The 15,940-nt window shown below is 41.5% G+C and overlaps 2 protein-coding genes across 4 annotated transcripts; one reads left to right on the top strand and one right to left on the bottom strand.

The window, feature by feature from the left end:
- Positions 1–408: 408 nt before the first annotated feature.
- Positions 409–4,452, top strand: LOC108063574 (uncharacterized). The gene is made up of 4 exons (XM_017150710.3): positions 409–731; positions 797–943; positions 1,004–1,200; positions 1,258–4,452. Exons 1-4 carry the CDS (start codon positions 552–554, stop codon positions 4,220–4,222), a joined length of 3,489 nt encoding a protein of 1,162 aa, XP_017006199.2. The 5' UTR covers positions 409–551; the 3' UTR covers positions 4,223–4,452.
- WASp (WASP actin nucleation promoting factor) lies at positions 4,348–14,762 on the bottom strand. Of its 3 annotated transcripts, none has more exons than XM_017150711.3 (7): positions 14,562–14,762; positions 12,924–13,113; positions 8,113–8,340; positions 6,999–7,637; positions 6,763–6,930; positions 6,501–6,698; positions 4,348–5,708 (listed from the first exon to the last, which is right to left on the bottom strand). In XM_017150711.3, the coding sequence occupies exons 2-7, from the start codon at positions 13,038–13,040 to the stop codon at positions 5,457–5,459; spliced, it is 1,602 nt and encodes a 533-aa protein (XP_017006200.2). In that variant the 5' UTR covers positions 13,041–13,113; positions 14,562–14,762; the 3' UTR covers positions 4,348–5,456. The 3 variants fall into 3 exon arrangements, with proteins under 3 accessions (XP_017006200.2, XP_017006201.2, XP_017006202.2); XM_017150712.3 differs by lacking the exon at positions 14,562–14,762 and adding an exon at positions 13,987–14,138; XM_017150713.3 differs by lacking the exons at positions 12,924–13,113; positions 14,562–14,762 and adding an exon at positions 8,462–8,556.
- Between the last annotated feature and the right edge of the window lie 1,178 nt (positions 14,763–15,940).

The raw sequence follows: 15,940 nt of genomic DNA on the forward strand, positions 1-15,940 counted from the left end.
TTCTCTACCTGTAATCTTTAAAAGGTATGGACTTCTTTGTTCTTGGTATTAGCTGTTTTTATGCGCACTTAATGAAAATATTTTTTTGTGGGAAAGGGGAAAAGCAAATAGATTAGCAAATGGGGACAAAATGAAATTACCTTCTAATATACAATTTTAAAAAATGTTAAAAGGTTTTGTATTTATTTTTACCAATAAGCGTGGTTGTCAATTGAAATTTTTTGATCCCGTGGAGGTAAAATGGTAAACCGGTTTTAGGGACACAAAACCCACCCTTTTTTGCTGAAACTTGTTTTTTTATACATAGAATTTTTATCAAAAAAATTAAATAAAAAATATTTATAAATTAAAAACAACCGTAATTCGATAGGAAAGCATCGCTGCTATCGATACCCCATCGATTTTTGCCAACACTTTTCGCAGTGTTGAAAAGAGCAAAGTGGAATAAACAAAAATGCGAGTTCAATTTGGGATAAAACAATTAACCATGCTGATTTGCCGTTGATTAAAGATCAAAGCCTCTCGAGATAACACCCTAGGATCGGGCCAAGATGGATCGCTTCGCTTTCAAGATCGACGCGGCCCTCAAGGCGAATCTCTGCAAGATTTGTCGGCTGTGCGGCATTGACAATCCAGAAAAAGTGCACATACTGCTGCCAAATGAAGGCGAATCCATCGACCTGGACGAGCCCAGTATGTCGCAGAAGATCTACGAACTGGTGGGCTTTACGGTGGGTATTATCTTTATCTTTACTATTTAAGTGAACCTGGTGAACCAACGCCCTTTCCTTCGCAGGTCTCCATGGATGACAAAATGCCGCAGACAATGTGCAGCCAGTGCGTGGATAAAATCAATGATTTTTACGAGTTTAGGGAGATGTGCTATGCGACCAACAAGCAAACGAGAAATCTGCTGGGACTGAAGCAAATAGAGCCTACCAAGGTGGGTGAACTGTGCTATACTATAGTATATATTACTATTTAATACTTAAACCTTCCCCAGCTCATTGATCTCAGGCCCATTGTAAAGGAGGAACCGCAGCTGCCAGGCAAACGGGGCAGAAAACGCAAGGGCGAGGACTCCACCTGGCCAAGGAGCAACCTGGGTGTGAAGCCGCCTGTGAAAAAGGAGCCTTTTGTGTGGCACAAGAAGCAGAAACTGCAGACTGCCCACATAGAACCCAAAACAGAGCCTGAAATGTAACTATTATGGGATTCCCAACCATCCTCCTTTTAGTTAATAACTTCCCCTTCCAGCAAAGAAGAGCCCGCTGAACCGGGACCCTGGAAAAAGGGCGGTCGCAAGTCCATTTGTAGCGTTTGTGGCGAAAAGTTCCCCAGCAAGGAGCTGGCCGAGGAGCACAAGAGTCTGGTGCATGTGCCATCGATACCGCGCTACATGTGCAACGCCTGCAATCAGACGCATCACAACCAGAGCGACATACGCGCCCACCAGCTGTGGCACAAGCTCTCCAAGACCCCGTACAAGTGTCCGCTCTGCGACACCAGCGTGGCGAATGCCTACGCCTTTGCGCGCCACATGCGCGAACACACGCCGCCCACGCCCGTCCAGCTGCTCGTCCTGGATCGCGAGTGCCCGCTGTGCAAGAAGACCTTCGTCACGAACTTCCTGTTCAACACCCACCGCTGTGCCATCCGCAAACGCAGGTGCGGCGGCTGCAGTCGCGCTTTGAATACGGACACGGCCTACATGCGACATGCGCCCTTCTGCTCGAAGATTTACCTCGGCCACTCGCGGCACGTAATGCCCGAAATGCTGGTGACCAACGAGGCCAATGAGGAGGAGCTGTTGGGCCTGCCGCCGGCCGTCGCTGTGCCGCCGGATTTCGTGATAGACGAGGCCATGCTGCCCGTCGTCGTCCTGGAGCGGCTCTCCTCCCCGCTGCTGCGTGCTTCGGGTGCCTCGAAGAGCAGAAATAACAGAAAGAGCTACTTGAAGCGGGTGGATCAGCTGCTCAAGAACACAATGAGCACATTGGTCAGCATCAAGCATGAACCAGAGGTGCATATCAATGATACGGGACCAGCGGAGAGTGACCCCGAAGAACCACCTGCTTTTGGCGATGATTTCCAGGCGGCCAACGATGACAGCGAGGATGAAGCGCAGCCGGACGATGTGCCCAGTGTATCGGTGAAGCAGGAGCCCCAGGACGATGCCTACGACAAGCAAATGGCGATGAAGCAGGAGCCATTGAAACTTAAGCTGAAGATAACAAAGAATCACGGCAAGCTGAACTCTTCGCTCATCGATGAGCTGGATGAGGCAGGCCAGGCATCTAACAGGAGCAGCAAAAAGAAAAAGAAGCGAAAGCACAAGGAAAGGGAGAAGGAGGCGGAATCTCAGGAAGAACCCGCGGTTAGAATCAAACAGGAACCCGTTGACTATGCTCCCGAGGCCACTGTCATGACCACCATTCCGATGGCCCAGTTGGAGCAGAGCAACTTTAATGACAATGAAAAGGAGGCGCAGCCGCAGGAAGATGTTAAGCCAAATCGCCTGGAGCTCGATCGTATGATGCAGATCTCGCATGTGGCCAGTGGCGTGGATATGGCTGAAGAAGCTATGCCTCTGGAGAAAGCCGAAGAAGCCACTCCCGATGAGCAGCCAAAGGCGAAGCCCGTTAAATCCACCGCACGCAAGAGTACTGGCGGTGCTCAACGCAAGACGCACGCTCCTCTGCCGCAGATCGTGGCCGTGGTGAGTGGCGAGTCGGCAGTCAAGATGATGCCGAATGTTTCCATCAAGCCGGAGCCACGAAATCGCGGCTATGGCGACGAGGAAGAAGAGATTAATCACAATGACAAGATGGAGGAGGAAGAGCATGCCTACATAGATGGCTTAGATCTAAGCAACTTGACCGTAAAGCAGGAGAAGGACTTGGATATTTCCGAGTCAGAGGCCGTGCACTGTAATGGATTGGAAAAGGGCGATGATGATGGAAATGACAGTGGATCATCGGCCGACGAAGCAGAGGAAGCCACGGAGGAGGACGAGGAGCAACGCATCTATCGTGAAATCGAGCTGCCGCCATTAGAAACTCAAAGAGTGGCGGAGGAAGCATCAAATAAGTTACCAGTGGAGCCAGAGAAAATGGTATCAGATGCTGTGCCAGCCGAAGAGACTCCTCCACAAACTCCGAAAGAAGTACCGGCTTTCAGTATGGTCATTACCAGTATCTGCAGTCAAGCCGTAGCGGAAATTACTGAAGCTCAAGCAGAAGAGCCTCAATCCCCGACAGAGGAGATTCCATCGCCTTCTGCAAAGGACATTCAATCTTCTTTGGAAGTTACATCCGCCAACCGTGCCGAAATATCTCAGGAAAATCCTTGTTCTACCCTTGAAAATCCTGGAAAAGAGTCAGACGAAGAGATTGCTGCTAACCTTCCGCCCACTGCTGTAGAGAACCAATCTTCGGTGAATGAGGCCTCCGTTTTCGAAGACGAAAGCCAATCTCTGGCAGATTATGGATCTGAAAATCCACCGACAGTAGCAGATCAATCGCAAGAAGAGGTCTCTAATCTTAAAGACGCATCGGGTGCTCCAGTTGAGAATCAATACCAGGAACTTCCTGCTAAGATTCTCGAAAATCCCCCCGTAACTTTAGATGAGAATGAATCCCTGCCAAGTGGAAGTTCAGCTACGCTTAACCTTGGAATTGAAATGCCTGAAAACCTCTCCCTTTTCCCATCCAATCCAACACACTCGCCCAATGAACCCTCTGAATCTCTGGAGAAAGCAGCCAACGAACACGAATCGCCAGCAGAAAATGCAGACTCTGTAGCAACCGTTTCCCTTACCGCTCCCAAAGACAATGAAGCACAGGCTTTGCCGATTTGCAATGCAGCTAATGTAGAAAGTAATTACATGTGCGATGAGGAGCAGCAGAATGTGCTTAACCATACGCTCTCGGAGCAGCAACAGGCTGCCGTGGAAGATGAGCAGCAGCTATTAGTTCAAGAGGAGCAGCCGGCTTTGCTGGAGGTCATGGCACCTGGACCCTCGACCAGGCCAATCGAGGAGACTGAGAACCGCATCAATGAGCAGCAGCAGGACCTCGACCAGGAGGAGCAACGGCCGCCTCGCTGCCAGGCCAACGATGATTCCAATATCAACGAGATCGCCGAGAACAATAACAATGCCAACATTGAGCGCGAACTGCAAGATGATGCGCTCGGGGCTCAGGAAAACGTAAATCCATAGACTAAGATATACAATGCATGTTTTCCTCCAGTTCAGTTAAAAACTGTAAATATCTGTGGACTGGAAAATCATGCTTTGAATAGAATCGGATACCATGAGTTGCGAATAAACTTTGTACGGATAGCTTTAGTTTTAAGTTAGATATACACAACTTTATTACATAAATTAATGGCTTATATATTAGCATAAGTAAGTATTATGTATTTAAATACATAAATCGCACAAAAACTCATTAGACATGCGTACACATTAATCCAAAATCTGATCGACATAAATTTCTCGCTCTGACAAGCTTATTATTGGGTTTAGTAGTTTCGAAATTGTCACGAAAAAACATACAAATAATCTTGATTTAAATACAAACACACAGAAGAAAATGACTACAAGTTGGCATTAAATGCACTCGAACTAAAAAAGAAATACTTATGAGTTACAAGGTGTAACTGGATGTAATAGACAGCTTTTAGGGGACCCATCCGATCCCGAGGAAGCCTGGTGGTCAAAATGAATTGAATACATCGCCTATTGGATTGGTTTAGCCACACACTTATTTCATTAGATAATTATTATTTCAACAAGTAGTGAATTATTACTGAGCAAACTTGTAAATTTAGTATATGGTTAACTGCGGGCAAATCTATTAGTTTAAATATCGTATTTTAATAATTCTCAACTGTGGCTTTATTAAGTGTAGTCACAGTTTATTCCTTTCCTTTGATCCTTTCCTTTGTTATAGATTTATAAAATATATTCACTATAATAAATTTCTATCGCTCAGTTTACAGTTTTTCAGTTCGCAGATAAGGTGAATCTCTAATTTTTCACAAACTCCTTTTACATTTTGGTGTTCTCAAGTTTTTGGCACAGTAGTCTGAACGGGGTTTGCAAAATTCACCCACATATATGTTTGTTTTATTGACGAAACACTCGAGTGCATCGTTCACATTTAATTGAGCAGCTATGTATGGATATGCAAATGTGTTTGGGAACCAACGAAAGCGGGCAATTGCTGATAAAAATCTCTCAATTTGTGATTAACCTTTAGTACTTTTTGCGTTTTGTTTGTTAAACTCATACAATTAAATTAAAGAGGTATGAAAATTCACTAACAGTATTTACAGGGATTTATCTACCGATAAACCAAAATGCCAAAGCACGAATTAAATTATTGCTTATATTTGGAATAGTGTCTGCCTGCCCCTAACGCCTCGTGTTGTCATCTCGAGTAGCTCCCTTAGTCCCACTCGCCCTCGTTGTCCGACGACTCGGTCTCGTCCTCGTCCGAGTGAATGGCGTTTCCGCGTGCCGCCAGCGCCCGACGCAGTGCATCGGCCAGGGCGTCGGTGCCGCCTCCGTTGTCGCTATTTCGCTGGCTGCCCAGCTCTCGTTCCTTGGCCGGTTTCAAGACGGTACCCTGTCGGATGTCCTTCATCAAATCGCTGCGAGAATCTCCGCTGCTAGTGCTGAGAGCAGCCGCGTCCACTTTCTGTTGGGATAAAAAATATTAAATTAATTTTATAATATAAGTATTGCCATTTCAGATTTTTAGTATTTATTACCCCGAACAAAAGTATTACATATTTTAAACCAATAAAATAAATTTATTTATTTTCAACTTAAAAATAAGGTTTTTAATTGAATTAACCTATTAATTAAACTATACAAAAACTATTTTATAATTATTATCGAATTGCATTATTCATTATTAAAATATAAATCATTAAAAAGCAATTATACGTCCACTTTCTGTTTGGATACTAAAATATTAAATTAATTTTCCAACAAATATTTTGCTATTTAATATTTTGAGTATAATTTGTAGTAAAATGTTCAAGAAACAAAATAAATTCATTTATTTTCAATCAAAATATATTTTATATATATAAATTTTAATTGAATTATTCTCCCCAAAACTATGAAAAATTTAATTTTTAATTATTATTAAATTGCAGTTATAATCATTATTGTTAAACGACATTTTTGTAATAAAGTGTAAATCATTAAAAAGCTCTTCTACGTCCACTTTCTCTTGGGATAAAAAATATATTAAACTCATTTAAGATTGTTGATAATAATTACCCTGCATAAAAATATATAAATACAATATAAATTAATTTCTTTCCAATGAAAATATATGATTTCTAATTGAACTAATCTTCCAAAACTATGAAAAATGTAATTACTTTTAAATTCCAATTAAAAAATTCCTTATTGTTTAACAAAATTGTTGTAATAAAGTGAGTGTAAGTCATTAAAAACCAATTGAACGTCCACTCACCTTCAACTGGGTTCCCTTGCGTATGGCGTCCATCAGTGCATTGTGTGAATCTGGAGCCGCTGGAGCGGCTGGCCGGCTGGCTGCCTGGTTGGGTGCGTGCGTGGTCGTGATGACGGGCAGCTCTCCCACTGGCATGGGCGGCGGCGGTGGTGGCGGCACCGCTGCGGCTGCTGGTGGTGGCGGCGGTGGGGGTGGTGGCTGCCCAAATAGAAAAGCAATTAATGGGTTGTCCATTTAAAATCGTTACAACCTAATCACTTACCGCTACAACGGGCGCACTGACTGGCGGCGGCGGTGGTGGTGCTGTGCTGATGGGTGGTGGCCTGCTGGGTGGTGGAGGAGCTCGCGTGGCGCCCGGCGCAGTGACGGGCACTGGTGGCGGTGGCTGTCTCGCCGGCGGCGGTGGTGGTGCAGTTCTTTGGTTGCCATTCTAAGTTAAATAATAAAATAAATACAATATAATATTTATATATACTCAGAGAAAGAGATTAATCTTACAGAGGGATGACGCGTTGGCACCGGTGGCGGCATGGGAGGCGGCGTGGTTTCCGTCGGCGACTCCACACTATCCTGCTTCACCGACGCCAGCACATTGTTGCTCTGTATAAAGTCATAGATAAAGGCGCGCGTGTCCCGATCCTTGAGTTCCGTCTCCGAGACACCGGCCTTTAGGAAGAACTCGTTCAGCTCCGGATCGTTTTCATTGCCCATCAAATCGAATCCCTTGTCCGCATCCCAGCCCACATGGGAGATGTGCACAAAGTTCGTGGGCTGGCTAATGTCCGCCTTGGTCACCTTGCGCTTCTTGTCCTTCGCCTGGCTGCCCAGGCCAAAGCCGCTGGACAGGAAGTTCTTCGTTGGCGCCGGCGCAGGCGTCAAAGTGACCGAGTTGATCTTATTGTTGCGCAACTGAACGCCGCCGCCGTCCGTGGCGGACAGACCGCTCTGCATGGGCGGTGGCCTGCTGGGCTCCCGGTACACCGGCGGAGGCAGTGGAGCATTGGGCGCCGGCTGGCTCTTCTGCCGGTTGCGTTTATCCTGTCGCTTTCGGTTGCGCGTCTCGATGGTGGCGTCCACAATGCGGAAGAAGGTGTCGCACTCCTCCTCGGAGACAAAGTTTAGACCCACATGACCATCCTGAAAATTATAAAATTAAATTATAAAATATTTAATAATAATTTGAATCATTCAATTTTTGTTTTATCGTAGAATGCCATGAAATTTATGATTTGTTATATTCAATTCTATGTGAAATAAATTGAATGTTTTTCTAATTCATTTCGAATTGAATGAATGAGTGAATAATTTTTATAAATTTTTTTAATTTGCCAGATTTTTGTTGTGCTTTTTTTTAAGAACAAAAAGTCGAAAATTTTTAACAAATCAATGTTAACTGCTTAGTAAATAAAATTCAGGCAGATTTAATCACAAAGTTATGGCCCTTTCTTTTTCAAAAGAAATTGTCGTTTAAATTATTTCGGAATTCATGCCATTCATTCATTAAATTCTATTAAACTCAAAATTCTAACTAATTCATTCATATAAAACAAAAAAATTAAAAAATATTCATGCAGGGCTCTAGTTTGTAAAAAGGTTGGATAGAATTACTTACGCTGCCCTCGAAGGTGAGCAGAAAGGGCCTCGACTTGACCACCTGCATGCCATCGTAGATCTCGTGCTCCCAGATCAGCTCGTTCTTGATCAGGCAGTAGGCTCGCATGAAGTAGGATCGTATGGCGCTATCCTTTACAAAGCAGACGACTCCGGTGTGCCGCTTCTTCCAGTGGGCATGGGCACTGCCCTCCGTCTTGTAGATCTGCACCACGGCGGTGTTCAGTGTCTGTTGAAAGTGGAGCAAGCAGAGGTTGCGTTAGTTAAAAATTATTATGGAACTGATGGATAGAAAGGCCCCGGGGCGATTATCTAATATACGGTCAAAGCGAACAAAAGCCTTCCAACACCTTCAGTTTGCGCCTCATTTGAATGCAACTATCACTCCAACGACCACGAAGACGACCACGAACTCAATGAACTGTCGCGTTCGAGCTGAAAAACTCATCTGACTTTCGGTTTCGCTGGCTTTAGTTTCTGGCCATCGAGTCGTTGGCCCCCAGTGAGTGTCGACTCTTTTGAATACCGATTAGCCTGGCCTGTCCAGCTCTTGCAGCAACTGCAACCGGGAGTCGCGGGATGGCCAATCCCGCCGCTTAGGATGGACAGCACGTAGCCCCCGTTGATGGAGGGCGTAAGTCTAGGCGGTGGACATTAGTCTAGTGAAGACCTCTCCGCCGATCGGTGCGTATAGACCTAAAGAGCAACGGAAACCCATAATGTGCACAGGAAAAAATCAAATTATTTTAGAAACCGTTTTTTATGGTATCTCAGGATCTGTTTTAAACAAAGTATTTCAAATATTCTGTTGATACCAAAAAGTATTTTAAATATTCAGTTGATCATTTGGTAGCAAAAATTGTTTAAAATATTCAGTGGTTACTCAAATTAAATTCAAATATTCAGTTGACACTCATTGAAAATATCCAATAAGTATTTAAAATATTCAGTTGATACTATTTGTAAATATCCAAAAAGTATTTCAAATATCCTGTTGACACTCATTGAAAATATACAAGTATTTCAAATATTCAGTTAATACTGACTGAAAATATCCAAAAAATTATTTTAAATATTCATTAAAAATATCGAAAAAGTATTTCAAAATTTTCAGTTAATACGCATTGAAAATATCCAAAAAGTATTTAAAATATTCAGTAGATACTCACTGAAAAAATTGCGTTCTTTTATAGAGAAAATTTTCTTTTATTTTCTCTATTTTTAATGACCGGCCTAAAAAGTCTGAACAAGTTGAGGATAAGACATTGAATTACTAAAAATTGTTTTCTGTGTGCCCATGTGTGATGGAAGACGGCGTTTATGACCCAGACAGGAAATGCCGGCGACAAATGCAAAAGTGCAGGATGCCACAGAAGTGCCGCATCAGTATCCTGATGCCAAAACTATAATATAAAATAAACTTTAGGGCCAGAAAAGTCAAGGCAACGCGTCCTGAATTTATTGAAACCTTCGTGAGGAATTACTTTCTGCTTTTGAGCCCCTTTAAAAGTGAGTGTGTGTTTTGTGGCCCTAACATTTGGCATTTGGCCGAGGCCAGGGAATGACCCTCTAGTTGCTAATTGATGGCGATGATCCAAAAATGTTACGTGCTGGTAATTGAAACACTGCAGTTGAACAGCCATAATCCAACATTATCAATTAATGGACATTAGAGATGGACGGATGGGACAAATGGGTGGATGGGCAATGGCCATGCAGAAGCGTTTGCAGCTGACCTTTGGTTCACATAAAAGAGAAAGAGACATTGACGAGCCAGTGAATTTTATGTAGCTTTAAATTTGGATGTCGAAGTGGATGTGAATGTGGATGCTTCCAGCCCACACACATTCGCACACAACTTGTATCTCTGGCAAGTGCGAAATTGTGAACACATTTGAATTTTTATTGGATGCTTAGCTTTTTCTCTTTTTTTTTACTCGGCAAGATTGTGTTTGGACATACATAAGTAGCATTGTAAAAAAAATGATGTCTTGCCTTCTACGTACAAGCTGCTGTTTCTTTTGAAAAGCATTAAAATCGATGGAAAACCAGCGACAACAAAAAGTGGTCATTGCCACCGAACGAAAAAAAAGGGGAGGAGGGGTCTTAGCGGTAAAAAATCAACCCATATGGGCCAAGCGGTAAAAATGCTCATACGCCCTGTGGTCACTTTATTATGTCACATTATAAATATTGTTATAGATAGCTAGCTATCTATAGCTACCAATTTATTCGCAATATATTTTAGGAATGTCATTGGTATTTATATCTTTTTTTATATATATATACAAATATTTACAATGAGTCAGCTGACAATAAAATTCTTTAGAAAGTAATTAAAATTAACTAATTATTCAGGGATTAAATCTGACAAAAGCCAAGCATTAAGACATCAATTAGAAAGTCCAGCTTGTGCAGAAAAATGCGTTAAATAAATGGATACAAATATAAATGCGAGCAAATGTTGCGACAAACGACAACATAGACTTGCAAACCACAATAACAACATCGGGTTTGCTAAGCTGCAGCTTTGAGTGTTATCACACAATGAATGTGACACTATGTCATCCACAACAAAGGCAGGGAGTATAGGCTACACAGAAAACAAGATATAGTTAAATGATTGATTGCATATTAAAGCCGTTGGTCTTGAAAAATATCAGGAAATCATCTTGTTTACTCCAGAAAGAGAAAGAATACCAAAAGGTTTGGGTTTACCATTATAATTTATTGATCCCTAGCAGTTACTTTTATCAACTTTCCTAATATCAATAAAATTGTGACTCAAAATGGTTAAAAAATAGGAAAAATGGCTACAAGTGAGATTGTTTTTTCTGCGTGATTATGGAGGGGCTAACTACCTTTAAAAGGCGTTCAGTTGGCAGAGTTCAAATGCTTTTGGAAATGTTTTGTCAATGGAAAGTTGCGAATTAGCAAAGCGTGAATTGCGAATCGAAATGAGCGATTTTTCTCATGTTGTGCACACCATAATTATCCGCATAACGGCCGCCGTTAAATGGTCACATTCCAGGTTTCCACACTCCAATTTCAGGGCATTCTTATCGCACTTGGCATTGGCCGGTGATAGGAGGGTGATTCGTATTCGCCATCGGGCGGATGGATTGATAAGATAAGGGGTTCGCCTGTAGTTTGGCCAGAAATACAACGAAGAACCCACCCGTTCTGGTTTCTCTTTCATTTTGCACCAAAAGAATGGGCAAAATAGAGTTGAAAATAAATACTAATCAAGAAATGCAAACAATTGCGCTTGAACCATTTGCTGATAAAAGTACTAAGCAATGATAGGTAAATATTAGTAAGACTAACAAAATGTTCTAGGAACATTATTCAGCATAAAAAAAGTTGGTTTGACTGCAATAAGATTCATAAAGAATCCCTGTATTATGCATTGCAAAAATAGATAACATTATTGCGATAATAATATATTATTCATGGTTTTTGTGGTTCTACAAACAAGTATTACAGTTTATTCTCTTTTATCTATAAGGACTATAAAACAGCTGTGTAATAATGATTCATGTTTTTTCTTTTGTGAAACCATACGAACATTATTATACCCGTTACTCGTAGAGTAAAAGGGTATATTGTATTCGTGCAAAAGTATGTAACAGGTAGAAGGAAGCGTTTCCGACCCCATAAAGTATATATATTCTTGATCAGGATCACTAGCCGAGTCGATCTAGCCATGTCCGTCTGTCCGTCTGTCCGTCTGTCTGTCTGTCCGTCTGTCCGTATGAACGCTGAGATCTCGGAAACTATAGAAGCTAGAAGATTGGCATTTTGCATGCAGATTCTAGGAATTCCTACGCAGCGCAAGTTTGTTTCAAAATGGTGCCACGCCCCCTCTAACGCCCACCATCGCTTATATACGATTTTAAAAATTTTAATATTTTGGAAAAGTAAAAATGCAGTTTTATTGTGTTTATCAATACCTATCGAAATGTAGAAGAAATTTTTCAAATCGGACCATTCGTTAAAAAGTTATGCGTGATCAACGTTTTCTATCTCTATCTCCATCTCCCTCGCACTCCCTTTACCTGAGTAACGGGTATCTGATAGTCGGGGCATCCGACTATAACGTTCCCTCTTGTTTTTAATGGTTATCTGCATTGACTCAAGTAGAGTTTCTATTTAAAACAAATAAATAAAAACAAATTAATTTTAAAAACTTTTAAATAAAAAAAGAATATTTTTTGTGAATTTTTGGGTATTTATCAGTGAAAAAAGTTATACATTTTTGAGAAACAAATATATATTTTATGTTAAAGATTTAAAAAATCCCCTCTTTCTTTTTGATTTTCCAACCTACTCTCACGGTTTTCCCTTCAAGTTAAGAAATATTACGGACATTTTTAGATTGTCAACTAAAGAATTCTAGGTAATAGATAACTCTTTCTTTTTCTCCTGTAATTTCCACTATTCCAACCGATATCTACTATAATTTCCGCTCCAGTTTTGTATCAAATCTTTGAGTGTGCAAAGAAACAATTAGAATATGTTGGGCAGTGCAAGTAAAATTGGGTAAATAAGCCAGCCAGCAGCAGCTGTCGACCGGCCGACCGATGATATAGGGTTACAAACAGAGGTTCTGCGAAAAATATTCGCACATGATGGGCGACGACGACACTTGAGCCGCAGGAAGTGCTTCATCAAGCTCTGGGATTTATTCGGCGGGGGTGAAAGTGAAGGAGGAGGAGTGACAATCGTGTCATGGCCTAATTATTAATCACCCCGTCGTTGGGAAGGTTATTATGCATCATCATCATCATCATCATCATCGTCACCACTCACCTGACACTTCTTGCCCAGCAGCCTGAAGACGGCTTCGTTCTCCTCCTGGGTGAGCAGCGTGCTGGCGGCATTGACCTTCGCCCGCGGACCGTCCTGCGACCTCATACCGCTGCTCATTTGGCCGGGGACTCGATGGATCTGGGTCTGGAGCTGGATCTCGATCTGGGGCTGGGGATCTGGGCTGGTTTGCCTGCACAATACGACACAACAACACACGCATTTTTTATTTATTGTATGGCGAAAACAATAAGCAAATGAACAAAAGCTAAATGTATTAATTTAATAACACAATAACACAGGGGACCCCAAAAAAGAGAGAGAGATGATAACAATAAAGGCACTCGGAATTACAGTCAAACTTCTGAAGGTCGAACAGGGTTGGGGAAAATTAGAGTTTGGAGATTACGGCAGTGTGTTGCAAAATACAAATGTTTTTACTTTTTTTTTAAAGGTTTGAGTTATGGAAATTTAGGGTTTCAACTTTTTTTCACAGCGTATAGCTAATAAAAAATTCTAGCTCTTTAGAGAGTTTGACTTATCGAAGTAGGATTGTCTTCCTATAGATATTTTTGGGGTTTCGAATCGATTGGTATTATTGTCTTTGGGGTTTCGAATTACTCACGAATTACGAACAAGTTTGAACTTTTCTTTTTCACAGTGTATTGCTAATAAAAAAATCTGGATTTTTGGAGAGTTTTACTTATCAAAGTGGGACTGTATGGCGAAGAGATCAACAACTGTATTTCCTATAGACATTTTTGGGGTTTCGAATCGATTAGGTAGTATTGTCTTTGGGGTTTCGAATATTTTTTAACCCGAATCACGAATTACGGACAAGTTTGAAGATTTCTTTTTCACAGTGCATTGCTAATAAAAAAGTTAGTTCTTTAGAGAGTTTGACTTATCGAAGTTGTACTGTCTGGCGAAAAGATCAACAACTGTATTTCCTATAGAAATTTTTGGGGTTCCGAATCGATTGGTAGTATTGTCTTTAAGGTTTCGAATGGTTTTTTAACCCGAATCACGAATTACGGCCAAGAGCGCGAGCGAGAGAGAGAGAGACCTGCGTTGGCTATGACGATATAGCTGGTTATGATGGGGCTGGCTGCGAGCGGATCGTATCGTATCGGATGGGTTGAGTCACGGTTCCCCGAGAGTTGGAAATCCGAAAAAGTAACAGAAACCGAAACAGAAACAGTCAGCCAGCTGCGTTTGAATGTGGGCAGAAGGCAGAGGCAGAAAGCAGTAACTCTTCGAAAAAGAGCCCTTATCTTTGGCGAAAAGCACTGATTAGGCTTGCGCATGTTTCTATGATACATGCACACTGGTCTGGGGGTTATTTAACATTCAACATTTCGCATTTGGCACTCCACTTGGGAGATTTGCGACAACACCTGTCTGTGTTTCGCCAGGTGGGGTGAAAATGTAAATAGACGCTGGATGGAATGGAAAGTATGTAATGTAATGTAATGCAGGGTGTGGGTCGGTCTCTCAATTCTCAAGGTCTCTCTCGGGGGGCGGGGGGATGGATTGGATTTCCCTGCCTGCGGGGGGGTCGCCCATTGATTTTTTGCGTTTATTTTCGTGCACTTCTTAAGTCTTTTCTTTTCGCCTTTTTTTCCCACACACAACACACACCACAAAATCTCTGCACGCTGCCTGTAGTTTCTGACTCCGGGTTCTTTGTCGACCAAGCTCTACTGTACGCGCGTCCGCCTTAGCGACTGCATGATGTTCGAAGCGAGGTTTTTCTGTTTTTCCCGAAAAATTCGCCTGTTCGCGGACTGCTAGTTTGTTTATTTGGCACTCAGCACGCCCCACCAGTGTTAGAGGTGGAGACACATCGATGGAAACATCGATGCATTGCCGACAATCGATGTTTTTGTCACATTACCAATTTTAAAGAAAAGGCGGAAAATGTGTTTTTAATTTAGGTTTACTGTATAACCATATTTTTAGATATTCAACTGGTGGATTAAGCTTTTCATACTATCCTATAAAACTATAATGTGAATATGCTAATATTGTTAATAAATTTTTTTTAAATTCTTGTGCCGATAAAAACTTTTGTTTTTTGTTTTTGAATTAACTTATAGTTAATTTTTTCAGTTGGGCTATATAATACTACTTATTTATTTAAAAACAAAATATAAATAATTTTTTTAAAAAACATCGATGTTTCTCCACCTCTAAAAATATTCCAGAAACGGTCACGCTGAAAGGTCGGGGTGGGTGTATTAGCTTTATGTCTAGAAAAAGTGAGCTGTCATTTTTCGCACAACAACACATGGCCACACTAAAGTTACTCGCGAAGGGTACGTTAAATTTAAAAGTTTAGGAAATAGCCACACAACATTTTTACCCATAAACGGTAAAACGTGATTTTGAAAGATATTACATTAAATTTTTTTATTGACATGATTATACCCGTTACTCGTAGAGTAAAAGGGTATATTAGATTCGTGCAAAAGTATGTAACAGGTAGAAGGAAGCGTTTCCGACCCTATAAACTATATATATTCTTGATCAGGATCACTAGCCGAGTCGATCTAGCCATGTCCGTCTGTCCGTGTGTCTGTCTGTCTGTCCGTATGAACGCTGAGATCTCGGAAACTATAAAAGCTAGAAGATTGGCATTTTGCATTCAGATTCTAGGAGTTCCTACGCAGCGCAAGTTTGTTTCAAAAAGGTGCCACGCCCCCTCTAACGCCCACAATCGCTTATATACGATTTTAAAAATTTCAATATTTTGGAAAAGTACAAATGCAGTTTTGTTGTGTTTATCAATACCTATCGAAATGTAGAAGAAATTTTTTAAATCGGACCATTCGTTAAAAAGTTACGGCGGTTCAAAGTTTTTATCTCCATCTCCTTCGCATTCTCTTTAGCTGAGTAACGGGTATCTGATAGTCGGGGCACCCGACTATAGCGTTCTCTCTTGTTTTTTACCTAGTTTAGTCCACTCTTATACAGACACGATCTCCAAAATAATTGGAGTTCGTCTTTTGATTACAATT

Source organism: Drosophila takahashii, chromosome 3R (genome assembly GCF_030179915.1).
Source record: "Drosophila takahashii strain IR98-3 E-12201 chromosome 3R, DtakHiC1v2, whole genome shotgun sequence".
Taxonomy (NCBI): Eukaryota; Metazoa; Arthropoda; class Insecta; order Diptera; family Drosophilidae; genus Drosophila; species Drosophila takahashii.

What these genes read in the sequence shown, in the direction of transcription:
- LOC108063574 (XM_017150710.3), top strand. Translation starts at nt 552, where the DNA reads ATGGATCGCTTCGCTTTCAAGATCGACGCGGCCCTCAAGGCGAATCTC. An exon ending in ACGAACTGGTGGGCTTTACG is followed by an intron (nt 732 to 796) that starts GTGGGTATTATC and finishes TTTCCTTCGCAG; the next exon opens with GTCTCCATGGATGACAAAAT. An exon ending in AGCAAATAGAGCCTACCAAG is followed by an intron (nt 944 to 1,003) that starts GTGGGTGAACTG and finishes AACCTTCCCCAG; the next exon opens with CTCATTGATCTCAGGCCCAT.
- WASp (XM_017150711.3), bottom strand. Translation starts at nt 13,040, where the DNA reads ATGAGCAGCGGTATGAGGTCGCAGGACGGTCCGCGGGCGAAGGTCAAT. An exon ending in TGCCAACGCGTCATCCCTCT is followed by an intron (nt 6,931 to 6,998) that starts GTAAGATTAATC and finishes TATTTAACTTAG; the next exon opens with AATGGCAACCAAAGAACTGC. An exon ending in GCAAGGGAACCCAGTTGAAG is followed by an intron (nt 5,709 to 6,500) that starts GTGAGTGGACGT and finishes TTATCCCAACAG; the next exon opens with AAAGTGGACGCGGCTGCTCT.